Source organism: Mobula hypostoma, chromosome 19 (genome assembly GCF_963921235.1).
Source record: "Mobula hypostoma chromosome 19, sMobHyp1.1, whole genome shotgun sequence".
Classification (NCBI taxonomy): Eukaryota; Metazoa; Chordata; class Chondrichthyes; order Myliobatiformes; family Myliobatidae; genus Mobula; species Mobula hypostoma.
Window position 1 is genome coordinate 55499297 of NC_086115.1, and position 13660 is coordinate 55512956.

Here is a 13660-nt window from a genome sequence, read left to right on the forward strand (position 1 = left end):
GTAGCTAGGGTGTCTAAGATTTTTCACAGTACTGTAGTAATTTTATGTATTCCATTGTACAGCTGCCACAAAAAAAAAGATTTCATGACATATGTGAGTGATGATAAACGTGATTCTGAGAGCGGGAAAGGGGCACGGTTGGGAAAAGGGGAAGGGAGAAGGCAGGGAGTGGGAAGCACCAGAGAGACATTCTGTAATGATCAATGCACCAGTTGTTTGGAATCAAATACCTTGTCTGGTGTTTCAGAGCTGGGTGTGTCTGCCCCTGTGCCAAGCCCTGCCCCTCTGCACTCCCCTTCTGCCATCTGAAATAACTTCAGAATGCAAAGGAAATTGGGTAAAATAAGCCTTGGACAGACTGAAAAAGAATGGAGGAAGAAAACCGGAGGAGACAGCAAGCAGAGGTACTTAATGAATACTTTAAATTCAGTATTCACTACAGGAAAGGATCTTGGCGATTGTAGGGATGACTCACAGCAGACTGAAAAGCTTGAGCATGTAGATATTAAGAAAGAGGATGTGCTGGAGCTTTTGGAAAGCATCAAGTTGGATATGCCACCGGGACCGGATGAGATATACCCCAGGCTACTGTGAGAGGTGAGGAGGAGACTGCTGAGCCTCTGGCAATGATCTTTACATCATCAATGAGGACTGGAGAGGTTCTGGAGGATTGGAGGGTTGCGGATGATGTTCGCTTATTCAAGAAAGGGAGTAAAGATAGCCCAAGAAATTACAGACCAGTGAGTCTTGCTTCAGTGGTTGGTAAGTTGATGGAGAAGATCCTGAGAGGCAGGATTTATGAACATTTGGAGAGGTATAATATGATTTGGAATAGTTAGCATGACTTGTCAAAAGCAGGTCATGCCTTATGAGCCTGATTGAATTTTTTGAGGATGTGATTAAACACATTGATGATGGTAGAGCAGTAGATGTAGCGTATATGGATTTCAGCAAGGCATTTGACAAGGTATCACATGCAAGGCTTATTGAGAAAGTAAGGAGGCATGGGATCCAAGGGGAAATTGCTTTGTGGATCCAGAACTAGCCTGCACACAGAAGGCAAAGAGCGGTTGTAGACGGGTCATATTCTGCATGGAGGTCAGTCAAGAGTGGTGTGCCTCAGAGATCTGTTCTGGGACCCTTACTCTTCGTGATTTTTATAAATGACCTGAAGGAAGAAGTGGAGGGATGAGTTAGTAAATTTGCTGACACAAAGGTTGGAGGTGTTGTGGATAGTGTGGAGGGCTGTCAGAGGTCACAGCGGGGCATTGATAGGATGCAAAACTGGGCTGAGAAGTGGCAGATGGAGTTCAACCCAGATAAGTATGAGGTGGTTCATTTTGGTAGGTCAAATATGATGTCAGAATATAGTATTAATGGTAAGACTCTTGGCAGTGTGGAAGATCAGAGGGATCTTGGGGTTCAAGTCCACAGGACACTCAAGGCTGCTGCGCAGGTTGACTCTGTGGTTCAGAAAGTATATGGTGCATTGGCCTTCATCAATCATGGGATTGAGTTTAGGAACTGAGAGGTAATGTTGCAACTTTACAGGACCCTGGTCAGACCCCACTTGGAGTACTGTGCTCAGTTCTGGTTGCCTCACTATAGGAAGGATCTGGAAACCATAGAAAGGGTTCAGAGGAAATTTAGAAGGATGTTGCCTGGATTGGGGAGCATGCCTTATGAGAATAGGTTGAGTGAACTCGGTCTTTTTTTCTTGGAGCAACAGAGGATGAGAGGTGACCTGATAGAGGTGTATAAGATGACAAGAGGTATTGATCATGTGGATAGTCAAAGACTTTTTCCTCAGGGCTGAAATGGCTAATACAAGAGGGCACAGTTTTAATCTGCCTGGAAGTAGGTACAAAGGAGATATCAGGGGTAAGTTTTTTTTACGCCGAGAGTGGTGAGTGTGTGGAATGGGCTGCCGGTAACAGTGGTAGAGGCGGATACAATAAGGTCTTTTAAGAGACTCCTGGACAGGTATATGGAGCTCAGAAAAATAGAGGGCTATGGGTAACCCTAGGTAATTTCTCAGGTAAGGACATGTTCGGCACAGCTTTGTGGGCCAAAGGGCCTGTATTGTGCTGTGGGTTTTTCTATGTTTCTAAATGCAGCAGCTTATTCTAAATACAGTGAGTGTTTTGGATATTCTCCATTCCACATTGCTGCATTAGTCTCTGGGATTCCCCACAGCACAAGAAATACATCAAATTAACCAGCTATAAACAAGTCAACCAGATTGTAAACTGATGGGTGATTCTGCCTTTCCGGTCAACAATACACTTCCTGGAACGATTGCAAATATATTAAAAAAGCAAATCTGTACAGAATCTCGCACAACAGATGGTCCATGTCACTGGGAATTCAAATCTCGATTTGGAAACATTTTAACAAAATGTGAAATAAACTTAACCAGATTTAGATGAACACCAACCACAACACTCAACTTCACTTGTCCCATCACTGAACTGTTCTCACAACCCATGGACTCACTTTCAAGGACTCTTTATCTCATGTTCTTAATATTTATTGCTTGCCTGTTTATTTATGTGTTGTATTTATATATTTATTTATTTCGTATTTGCACAGTTAGCTGTCTTTTACACATTGCTTGCTTGTTCTGCCTGTTGGGCGTGGTCTTTCATTGACTCTACTATGGTTCTTGGATTTACTGAGTATGCCCACATGTACTGAATAAAGTGGTGACTGAGTGTATATTCATGGTCTTGGCTGCATAAACTCATCCACTTCAATGTTGATGTGCTATGCATTCAGAGACGCTCTTCTGCTCATCACTGTTGTAATGAGGTGTTATCAGAGTTACCTTTGCCTTCCTGTCCACCTGAACCTGTCCAGTCTGGCCAATTTCCTCTGACCTCTCATTAACTGCCGCTCACTGGATATCTTTCTGTTTTTTTGCACCATTCTCTGTAAACTCTCGAGACTGTCGTGAGTGAAATTCCCAGACCAGCAGCAAAGGAGATGCACCAACCACCCCATCTGGCACCAACAATCATTCTGCGGTCATAGTCACTTAGATCATATTTCTTCCCCATTCTGACGTTTGGTCTGAACAACAACTGAACCTCTTGACCATGTTTGCATGCTTTTATACATTGAGGTGTGGGTACAGATTAGCAGATTAGATATTTGCATCGAGGTACTTAGACGTACCTAAAAATGTAGTCTACATAAGGGACGTTCCCTCCCCTTCTGTATATGAATGATAATGTGGTAAATCGGATCAGTGAATTTGCAGATGACACTAACACTGAGGCATAGTGGACAGTCAGGAATGCTATCAAAGCTTGCAATGGGATCTGGACAAGCTTGAAAAGCAGCAGAAGGAATTTAAAGCAGGCAAGTGTGAGAGTTGCACTTTGGGAGGACATCCCAGGGTAGGACATATACAGGGAAGAGCGGGACTCGGAGGAGTGCTGTAGAATAAAGGGATCTGGGAATACAGATCCAGAATTCCTCGAAAGTGACCATAGGTAGTTAAGGTCATAAAAAGAGCTTTTGTCACAATGGCCTTCATTAATCAATGTACTGAGTACAAGAGTTCAGATGTTTTGTTGAAGTTGTATATTGGGTGAGGCCTAATTTGGGTTAATGTGGGCAGTTCTGGCCATCTGCTTACATGAAAGATATCAGTAAGATTGAAAGAGTACTGAGAAAATTTACAAAGATGTCGCCAGGACTGCATTATAGGAAAGATTGCTCACAGGAAAATGAATCTCTGGATTGTACTTCATACGCTGACATATATCTACTTTGAAAATAAATTTACTTTGAAGTTTAAAGATTGAATTGGTTAGGAATTTGTTCCTAGCAGTGGAGAATGAGGGGAGATTTGATAAAGGTATACAGAATAGTGAGAGGTATAGATAGGGTAAATGCAAGCAGGCCTTTTCCACTCAGGTTGGGTGAGACTAGAATTAGAGGTCATGAGTTAAGGGTGAAAGGTGAAATATTTAAGAGAAACCTGAGGAGGAACTTCTTCAGTCAAAAGGTATTGAAAATGTGGAAAGAGCTGCCAGTGGAAGTGGTGAATGCAGGTTCAATTGCAACATCTAAGAGAATTTTGGATAAGTACATGGATGTAAGGGGTATGGATGGCTATGTTCTAGATGAGGGATTTCCAACCGTTTTTATGCCATGGACCAATACCATTAAGTAAGGGGTCCCTGGACCTCAGGTTGGTTACCCCTGGTCTAGGTGCAGGTTGATGGTATGAGGCAGAACAACCGTTTGGCATGGACTAGATGGGCTGAAAGGCCGGCAGCGCTCTATGGCTCTAGCAGAAGACTAGCTGCTGACCTGACTCGAATTCTGCTTCCGAGGAGAACTCAAATCATTTGGGCATTCATTTTATACTTTACTCCAGGAGACTTGTGGAAAACCTCATTAACCTTCTGAGATTGTTATGCGATCCAAATACATCGAAACCTTACCAATCGCTTGACTCTAACCTAACTATGACTAATCAGCTGCTTAACTAGGTGCATGGCTCGATAACTGGAAGATGTTCTTGATTTTAAATTCTGTGCAATGAAAAGCACAGAGCCAGGGGAGAGTGTCAGCAAATTCAAAAGATGTGAAGTGACCAGGAGGACATGTTTCTTTGTGAAATTAACTTTGGGCTGCTTTGAAGAACTAATTCTGTATTCTGCCTCTTGTATCATCTAACAGGAGGTAACATGCCTTTTGTTTAAAATATACAATTTGATAGCCTGAATTTTGAGAACCGAATTGTGTGAAAACTTGAAGCAGCTTTACAAAGTTGATAGCACAAGCTTGAACAAAGTGAGGGATTTAAAAGTCCAATGTCCGAATCAGAATCAGATTTAATATCACAGGCATGTGTTGTGAAATTTGTTAACTTTGTGGCAGCAGTACAATACAATACATAATAATAGAAAAAAAAGACAAAAGTGAATAACAGTATAATATATACACACACACACACACATACATATATATACATACACACACACCTATATACATATATATATACATATACATATATATATATATATACACACACACACATAAATATAAAATAATATAATAAACTTAAATATATATATAAAATAGTTGAATTATATAAGTACTACGAAAAAAAGTAGTGAGGTAGTGTACATGGGTTCAATGTCCATTCAGAAATCGGATGGCAGAGGGGAAGAAGCTGTTCCTGAATCGCTGAGTGTGTGCCTTCAGGTTCCTGTACCTCCTACCTGACGGTAGCAATGAGGAGAGGACTAGTTCAGGGTGATGGGGGTCCTGAATGATGGATGCCACCTTCCTAAGGCATCGCTCCATGAGGATAACCTGGATACCACAGAGGCTAGTGCCCATGGTGGAACTGACTAATTTTGCAACTCTTACTTTGATCCTGTGCAGTACCCACCACACCTCCCCATACCAGGCAGTGATGCAGCTAGTTAGAATGCTCTCCACAGTACATCTGAACTGTATTCTGCTCTGTGCAGAGCTCCACTGATGTTTGAAGAAAAAAAATCACAGACTTCATCATGATAATTTTGGAGCTTATTGTACATAATTATCTATTTAAATGTTTATTTTGCTTTTATATCATCTCAATGTGTACTTAAGAATGTATAAATAATTGTAGTTTTATACATATAAAAAAATGGAAAAGGTTATATGTGTGAAAAAAGTACATGATAATTGTGAACTCCTTATCCAAATAAAAATAAAATTAAAAAAAAAGAAATTTCTCACAGATCACCATCCTGTTTCACTGCAAACACACCTTCTGACAGCCCTATAGATGGATGACAACTGAAAAATATTTACACCATATCCTAGTGACTGTAATTAAAAGACTACAGCATTTCCATTAGGTATTCTAAAAGTGAAGGCCAACATTTAGAACATTTCCCTGCCCAAAACAATCTCAGTGTTCGGATGTTCATGTATTAGATGGAAAATTTCTGCAATGTTTTGGGAATTACACTGGCATTTGACAAATTGTTTTTCCGCTGGGTACATTGGAGCTTTTCCCAACTCTACTACACTCAAACAACAGGAATTCTGCAGATGCTGGAAATTCAAGCAACATACATCAAAGTTGCTGGTGAACGCAGCAGGCCAAGCAGCATCTATAGGAAGAGGCGCAGTCGACGTTTCAGGCCGAGACCCTTCGTCAGGACTAACTGAAGGAAGAGTGAGTAAGGGATTTGAAAGCTGGAGGGGGAGGGGGAAGATGCAAAATGATAGGAGAAGACAGGAGGGGGAGGGATAGAGCCGAGAGCTGGACAGGTGATAGGCAAAAGGGGATACGAGAGGATCATGGGACAGGAGGTCCGGGAAGAAAGACGGGGGGGGGGGTGACCCAGAGGATGGGCAAGAGGTATATTCAGAGGGACAGAGGGAGAAAAAGGAGAGTGAGAGAAAGAACGTGTGTATAAAAATGAGTAACAGATGGGGTACGAGGGGGAGGTGGGGCCTAGCAGTAGTTAGAGAAGTCAATGTTCATGCCATCAGGTTGGTCTTAATTATACATGACCATGCAGCAGCTTATGGTGTATCAGACCACCCAGAAAAGTGAAAGGAAAGCCCAGAAACCAGTGCTGTTGACTCTCGACCATAGGCATGAACATATGGGATTCTGCCTTCTGGCTGCCTGTTTAATATAGACAGCTATAATCTGCTAGTTGGTTTCAAACCTTCTCTACATTCCCTTGACTCAAATTACCACAAGAATTCCCAACTCAACGAAAACACTCGAGGAATAATGCAGCAATTCTACATTCTACATTTTCATCTGTTAACTACTCTATTGTTTGATAATTAATGAAATTCCACATTCTTCAATGTTCTACTAAAATCTGTGGCCTCTAAATGAAGCAACTATGAAATTGGAATCAAATTTTATTTTAAAATTTGCTAAACAGAAAATGGCAATTCTAGTAAGAAAAGCTGACATCTAATCAATCGCAGAGTCGGGGAGAACAGAACTGGTCAGGTGTCAGTGCTGTATAAAGGTGGAGAAAAATGATCCACATTTTAGAATCCCTTTACAAAGATTAAAATTCAAATCACAGTGCCTGTTGCATCAAGGTGGAATCAAATATCACTCATAGTGGCTACACAAAATTCTAATTTAAGCCAACACCACAAGAACACTCAGGTTTGATAACAGCCAGATTTTCAGTCACAACTTATAATCTATTATTAATTCTTACCAGTGTTCATGAAAATCAAAGGTCACATAGGTGAGGTTTGGATTGTTGTAAAGCAGAACGTGGCGGAGAAAAGCATCTCCGATTATTTTCTCTCTTCCGGTCTGATCTACCAGGCTGACAATAACCTGCCAAGATTGAGGTGAAAAAAAAAATCAATGGAATACGATGCTGGATTTTCAAATTAATTCAAGGTCAACTTTAAAGGAGACCAGAATTTCAATTAGTGCAAGATAACTCATTAATTGAAAGATCAACAATGCTAACAGGTTTAGTGGTGGTCTTGGCCATAAACTCTGCAATCCCTTCCCAATCCACCTCCCTTCCTTCCTGACCCAGGGCTCCATCTTACATCTGTCTAATTACATCTGTATGCTTTATGGCATTTATAACTGTTGTTTGTAACCCACCCTAATATCCTTATATGCAGCCCCACATCTACTTTATCAGGTGTCTGGGGATGTGTTTTGTTGAAGTTGTGATTTAACCACAAGCTGTTGGCATTTATTGTCTTCAACAGAATTCAAAAATCACCAAAATGCACAGGAGTCCACTGAGCTCCAGAATGGCCAAAGAAACTGCACCTCACTCCGTATTTCCTCACTGCTGCTGAGAGAAATCCATCCTCTGTCTTCATGCTTTACAGACCTTGCAATATCCAACACACAATGCCCATTAGCCTCTTGTTTCAAAGAAAATGAAGTCACCTTCGGCAATCTTTTCTCAGTTGCATTTCCGATCCCCTCTCAGGCTTTTGCATCTTTCTCACCATGCGAGGTGTGGCAATGTACTCATGCAACAACTCCAGGGGTTTCCATGCCCTGGTCAAGTCTCCTAACTGCTTTCACAGCTAACTTCAAAGGCCCATGCACATCATACAAGTATGAGTTGAGAGTTAGCAGGCAAAAGTTTAGGGGTAACATGAGGGGGAACTTCTTTACTCAGAGAGTGGTAGCTGTGTGGAACGAGCTTCCAGCAGAAGTGGTAGAGGCAGGTTCGATGTTGTCATTTAAAGTTAAATTGGATAGATATATGGACAGGAAAGGAATGGAGGGTTATGGGCTGAGTGCAGGTCGGTGGGACTAGGTGAGAGTAAGCGTTCGGCATGGACTGGAAGGGCCGAGATGGGCCTGTTTCCGTGCTGTAATTGTTACATGGTTATATACTCCACTGTTCTCCGCAGAACACTTTGCATGGTCTCTAAATGCCCTACTTTTCATAGCTCTGGAATTAATTCCATTTATTATTTTTCTGCTCACCTGATTAGACTATTAATAGCTCCTCGCAAGCAACAGCCTCCTAGGCATCAACCACACAGACAAGCTGTGCATTCTGCAAACTTCCAGTTTGTGGCTCCTATACATCTGAACCATTGATAAACCATCACAGAAAACAGTCTGTGGAACTGCAGTTCAAACACCTTTCCTGTCATTAGACTGGTGAATCCTTCTGCCACAGAGGCGGCATTGGATCTAATGAGCCGACCTAAATTTCATTTGCATCTGATCGGATTAGTCTGCCACTGGGACCATGCTACCACTCTGACACCCCTATCTTCATCAACCTTGCCCACTACTTCAAAAAAGCTCCAAGTTAAACGGATTCCACCTTCCCAAACAATAGAACTCATAAAAATAATAATAAATAACAATAAAATAATAATAATAACAAATAATCCAAACGTCTCTCAGCTATAAGCTATCATATGGTAGCTGTCGTCATCATGTGCCGTGTCGTATGACATAGGCAGTTGTGGTCCCATAACCATGACTGTTCTCGGCAAATTTTCTACAGAAGTGGTTTGCCATCAGCCTCTTCTGGGCAGTGTCTTTACAAGATGGGTGACCCCATTCATTATCAATACGCTTCAGAGATTGTCTGCCTGGCATAAGTGGTCACGTAACCAGGACTTGTGATGTGCACCGGCTGCTCATATGACCATCCACCACCTGTTCTCATGGCTTCTGAGTGGGGCTAAGTAGGTGCTACACCTTGCCCAAGGGAGGCCTGCAGGCTAGCGGAGGGAAGGAGCACCTTAAACCTCCTTTGGTACAGACACATCTCTATCCCACCACTCTATTAATAATAAAATAATAAGAAGAAATAATCCAAACATCTCTCAGTTATTGGCAATCATACGGTTACTATATCAAAGTCATAAAAATAAATGTTCATATCTGCTCTGGATAACAAACTGTCTTGTGGATGTACCAACGTCCTGTTACTTATGCAGCTTTGGTAGCATTAGATGGTAATGCTCCAGGATATGCTTCATAAACAATTTCAAATTAAATAAGGTTATAAACACATATGCTACTAGTCCTAAATGTATAGGAATCACAACAGGCGAAGGAGGCAATGCTGAGGCTTTATAAGGCATTGGGACAGACCTCACTTGGAGTATTGAGAGCAGTTTTGGGCCTCTAAGAAAAAATGTGCTGCCATTCAAGACAGACCTGAGGAGGTTCACAAGAATTATTCTGGGAATGAAAGAGATGAGAAGAATTTGATGGCTCTGGTCCTGAACTCACTGCAGTTGAGAAAAATGAGGGGGATCTCGTTGAAACCTATCGAATATTGAAATGCTTAGATAGAGTGGATGTTTCTGATCGTGAGGGGGGCCCAGGACCAGAGTGCACAGCCTCAGAATAGAGGGACATCCATTTAGACCAGAGACGAGGAGGAACTTCGTCACCCAGATGCTGGTGAATCTGTGGAATTCATTGCCACAGATGGCTGTGGAGGCCAAATCATTGGGTATATTTAAAAGAAAGGTTGACAGGTTCTTGATTAGTTAGGTCATGAAGGGCTACAGGGAGAAGGTAGGATAATGGGGTCGACAAGGATAAAAGTCAGCTACAATTGAATGCTCAAGGAGACTCATGACCATAAGATATAGGAGCAAAATTAGGCTATTTAGCCAATCAAGTCTGCTCCGCCATTTCATCACAGCTGATCCAATTTTCCTCTCAGCCCCAATCTCCTGCCTTCTCCCTGTATCCCTTCATACCCTGACCAATCAAGAAACCTATCAACCTCTGCCTTAAATATACATAAGGATTTGGCCTCCACAGTGCCTATGGCAAATAATTTCACAGATTCACCACTCCCTGTCTAAAGAAATTCCTCCTTATCTCCATTCTAAAAGGACACCCCTCTATTCTGAGGCTGTGTCCTCGAGGTCTTAGATTCTCCCACTATAGGAAACATCCTCTCCATATCCAGTCTATCAAGGCCTTTCACCATTCATAGGTTTCAATGAGGTCACCCCTCATTCTTCTGAATTCTAGTGAATACAGGCCAATAACCATCAGGTGCTCTTCATATGACAGGCCATTCAATCCCAAAATCATTTTCGTGAATCTCCTTTGAACCCTCTCCAGATCCAGCACATTCTTTCTAAGACAAGAACTCAACCCTGCTCAAAATACACCAAGTGAAGCTACACCAGTGCTTTATAAAGCTTCAGCATCACATCCTTGCTTTTATATTCGAGAACACTTGAAATGAGTGCTAACATTGCATTTGCCTTCTTCACCACAGACTCAAACTGCAAATTAACCTCTAGGGAATCCTGCACAAGCACACCGAAGTCCCTTTGTGTTTCAGTTTTTTGTATTTTCTCTCCATTTAGAAAAAAGTCAACCCTTTCCTTTCTCCTACCAAAGTGCATGACCGTACACTTCCCGATACTGTATTCCATCTGCCATTTTTTTGCCCATTTTCCTAATCTGTCAAAGTCCTTCTGTTGCCTCCTTAATTCCTCAGAACTACCCACTCCTCCACCTATCTTCATATCATTTGCAAATTTTACAACAAAGTTATCAATTCCATCATCCGAATCATTGGCATATAACATAAAAAGAATCAGTCCCAACACAGACCCCTATGGAACACCTCTAGTCACCAGCAGCCAGCAAAGATTCCCTTTATTCCCACTTTCTGCCTCTTGCCAATCAGCCACTGCTTTATCCATGCTGAATCTTTCCTGTTATACCATGGGCTCGTAGCTTGTTAAGAGGCCTCATGTATGGGACTTTGTCAAAAGCCTTCTGAAAATCCAATTACACAACATCGACCGATTCTCCTTTGTCTATCCTGCTTGTTACTTCTTCAAAGAATTCCAACAGATTTGTCAGGCAAGATTTTCCCTCGAAGAAACCATGCTGACTATGGCCTATTTTATCATGTACCTCCAAGTACCCTGAGATCTCATCCTTAATAATCAACTCCAACATCTTCCCAACCACTGAGGTCAGACTAACTGGCCTATAAATTCCTTCCCTCTGCCTCTCTCCTTTCCTGAAGACTGGATTAATATTTGTAATATTCCAGTGTTCCGGAACTGTTCCAGAATCTAGTGATTCTTGAAATGTCATTATTGATGCCTCCATGATCTCTTCCGCCATCTCTTTCGGAAATCTGGGGTGTACACCATCTGGTCTAGGTACCGTATCTACCTTCAGACCTTTCAGTCTCCCAAGAACCTTCTCTCTAGTTATGGTAACACTTCATGCCCCCGACACCTGGAACTTCCACCATACTGCTAGTGTCTTCCACAGTAAAGACTGATGCAAAATACTTATTCAGTTCATCTGCTATTTCATTGTTCCCCATTACTACCTCTCCAGCATTGTTTTCCAGTGGTCTAAGATCCACTCTCACCTCTCTTTTACACTTTATGTATCTGAAGAAACTTTTGGTATCCTCTTTAATATTATTGTCTAGCAGTATTGAATCTGTACTTTCTTAGTGATTTTTAGTTGCTTTCTGTTGGTTTTTCAAAACTTCCCAATCTTCTAACTTCCCACTAATTGTTTCTCTATTATATGCCCTAGTTTTGGCTTTGTTGGCTTTAACTTCTCTTGTTTAGATGGCTTCTTCCTCTTTAGGATGTATATATCCTGTGCCTTCCGAATTGCTTCCAGAAATTCCAGCCGTTGCTGCTCTGCTGTCATCCCTGCCAGTGTTCTTTTCCAATCAATTCTGGCCAAGTCCTCTCCTTGGCTCTGTAATTCCCTTTACTCCACTGTAATATTGATACATCTGACTTTAACTTCTGCTTCTTAAATTTCAGGGTGAATTCCATCATAGTATGATCACTTTCTCCTGCAGGTTCCTTTACCTTAAGCTCTCTAATCAATTCTGGTTCATTGCATAACACTAAATCCAGAATAGCTGATCCTCTAGTGGGCTCAACCACGAGCTGCTCTAAAAAGCCATCTTGTATGGATTCTAGAAATTCCCCTCCTATAATTCAGCACCAACCTGATTTTCCAATTCTACCTACATATTGAAGCCCCCCCCATGGCATTGCCCTTTTGGTATGCATTTTCCATCTCCTATTGTAGTTTGTAGACCACATCCTCACTAATGTTTGGGGATCTGAATACAACTTCCATCAGGGTCTTTTTACTCTTGTAGTTCCTTAACTGTATCCACAATGACTCAACACCTTCCAACCTGATGATACTTCTAATGATTTGATTTCATTTTTTATCAACAGAGCAATGCCACCCCCTTTGCCTTCCTGCCTATCCTTTCGATACAATGTGTATCCTTGGAACTCAAGCTCCCAGCTATAACCTTTCAGCCATGATTCAGTGATGCCTACAACATCATACCTGCCAATCTGCAACTGTGCTGCAAGTTCATCTACCTTATTTCATATGCTGCACACATTCAGATTCAACACCTTCAGTCCTATATTCACCCTTTCGATTTTGTCTGCCTTTTACGTTGCAACTCATCCTACTGACAGCAATTTTGACTCTCCTCTCCACACATTGTCTGTTTGTAAATCAGCTACCTCATCTTCAGCACTATTACCTGCATTTCCTACGATACTTCTTGCACTGGAATATAGGCAGCTCAGGACACTAGTCACACCATGCTCCACCTTTTGATTCTTAACTTTGTCTGAGGTTTTACCAACATCTGCCTCCACAACCTCTCCACTAACGGTTCTGGCATTCTGGTTCCCATCTCCCTGCAGCTTAGTCTAAACCCCCCATGTAGCATTAACAAACCTTCCCACCAGGATATTAGCCCCCTACAGTTCAGGTGCAAACTGTCCCTGGAAGAGAGCCCAATGATCCAAAAATCATATGCCCTCCTGCCTACACCAACTCCTTGGACACATATTAAAACTGTATAATCTTCCTATTTTTAGCCTCACTAGCACGTGGTAGGGGTAGTAATACTGAGATCACAACCTTGGAGGTCCTGCCCTTTAACTTAGCATCCAACTCTCAATGCAGAACCTTGTCACTTGTTCTACCCATGTCACAATGCTACATGGACCATGACTTCTGGCTGTTCAATCTCTACAGGATGCTGAGAACTCGATCCGAGATATTCTGGACCCTGGCACCTGGGAGACAATGTACCATTCAGGAAACTCATTCTTGCCCATAGAACCTCCTGTCCGTTCCCCTAACTAATGAATC

The 13660-nt window shown here is 41.9% G+C and overlaps 1 protein-coding gene across 3 annotated transcripts in view; it reads right to left on the bottom strand.

Annotated features, from left to right (window-relative positions):
• Nucleotides 1-13660, bottom strand: part of inpp5f (inositol polyphosphate-5-phosphatase F) — a 284383-nt gene that overhangs the window by 35002 nt on the left and 235721 nt on the right. For all 3 annotated transcript variants that reach the window (XM_063071927.1, XM_063071926.1, XM_063071928.1), the window contains exon 10: nucleotides 7215-7339. In XM_063071927.1, coding sequence (XP_062927997.1) covers nucleotides 7215-7339 — 125 coding nt within the window. The remainder of the gene's footprint in view (nucleotides 1-7214; nucleotides 7340-13660) is intronic.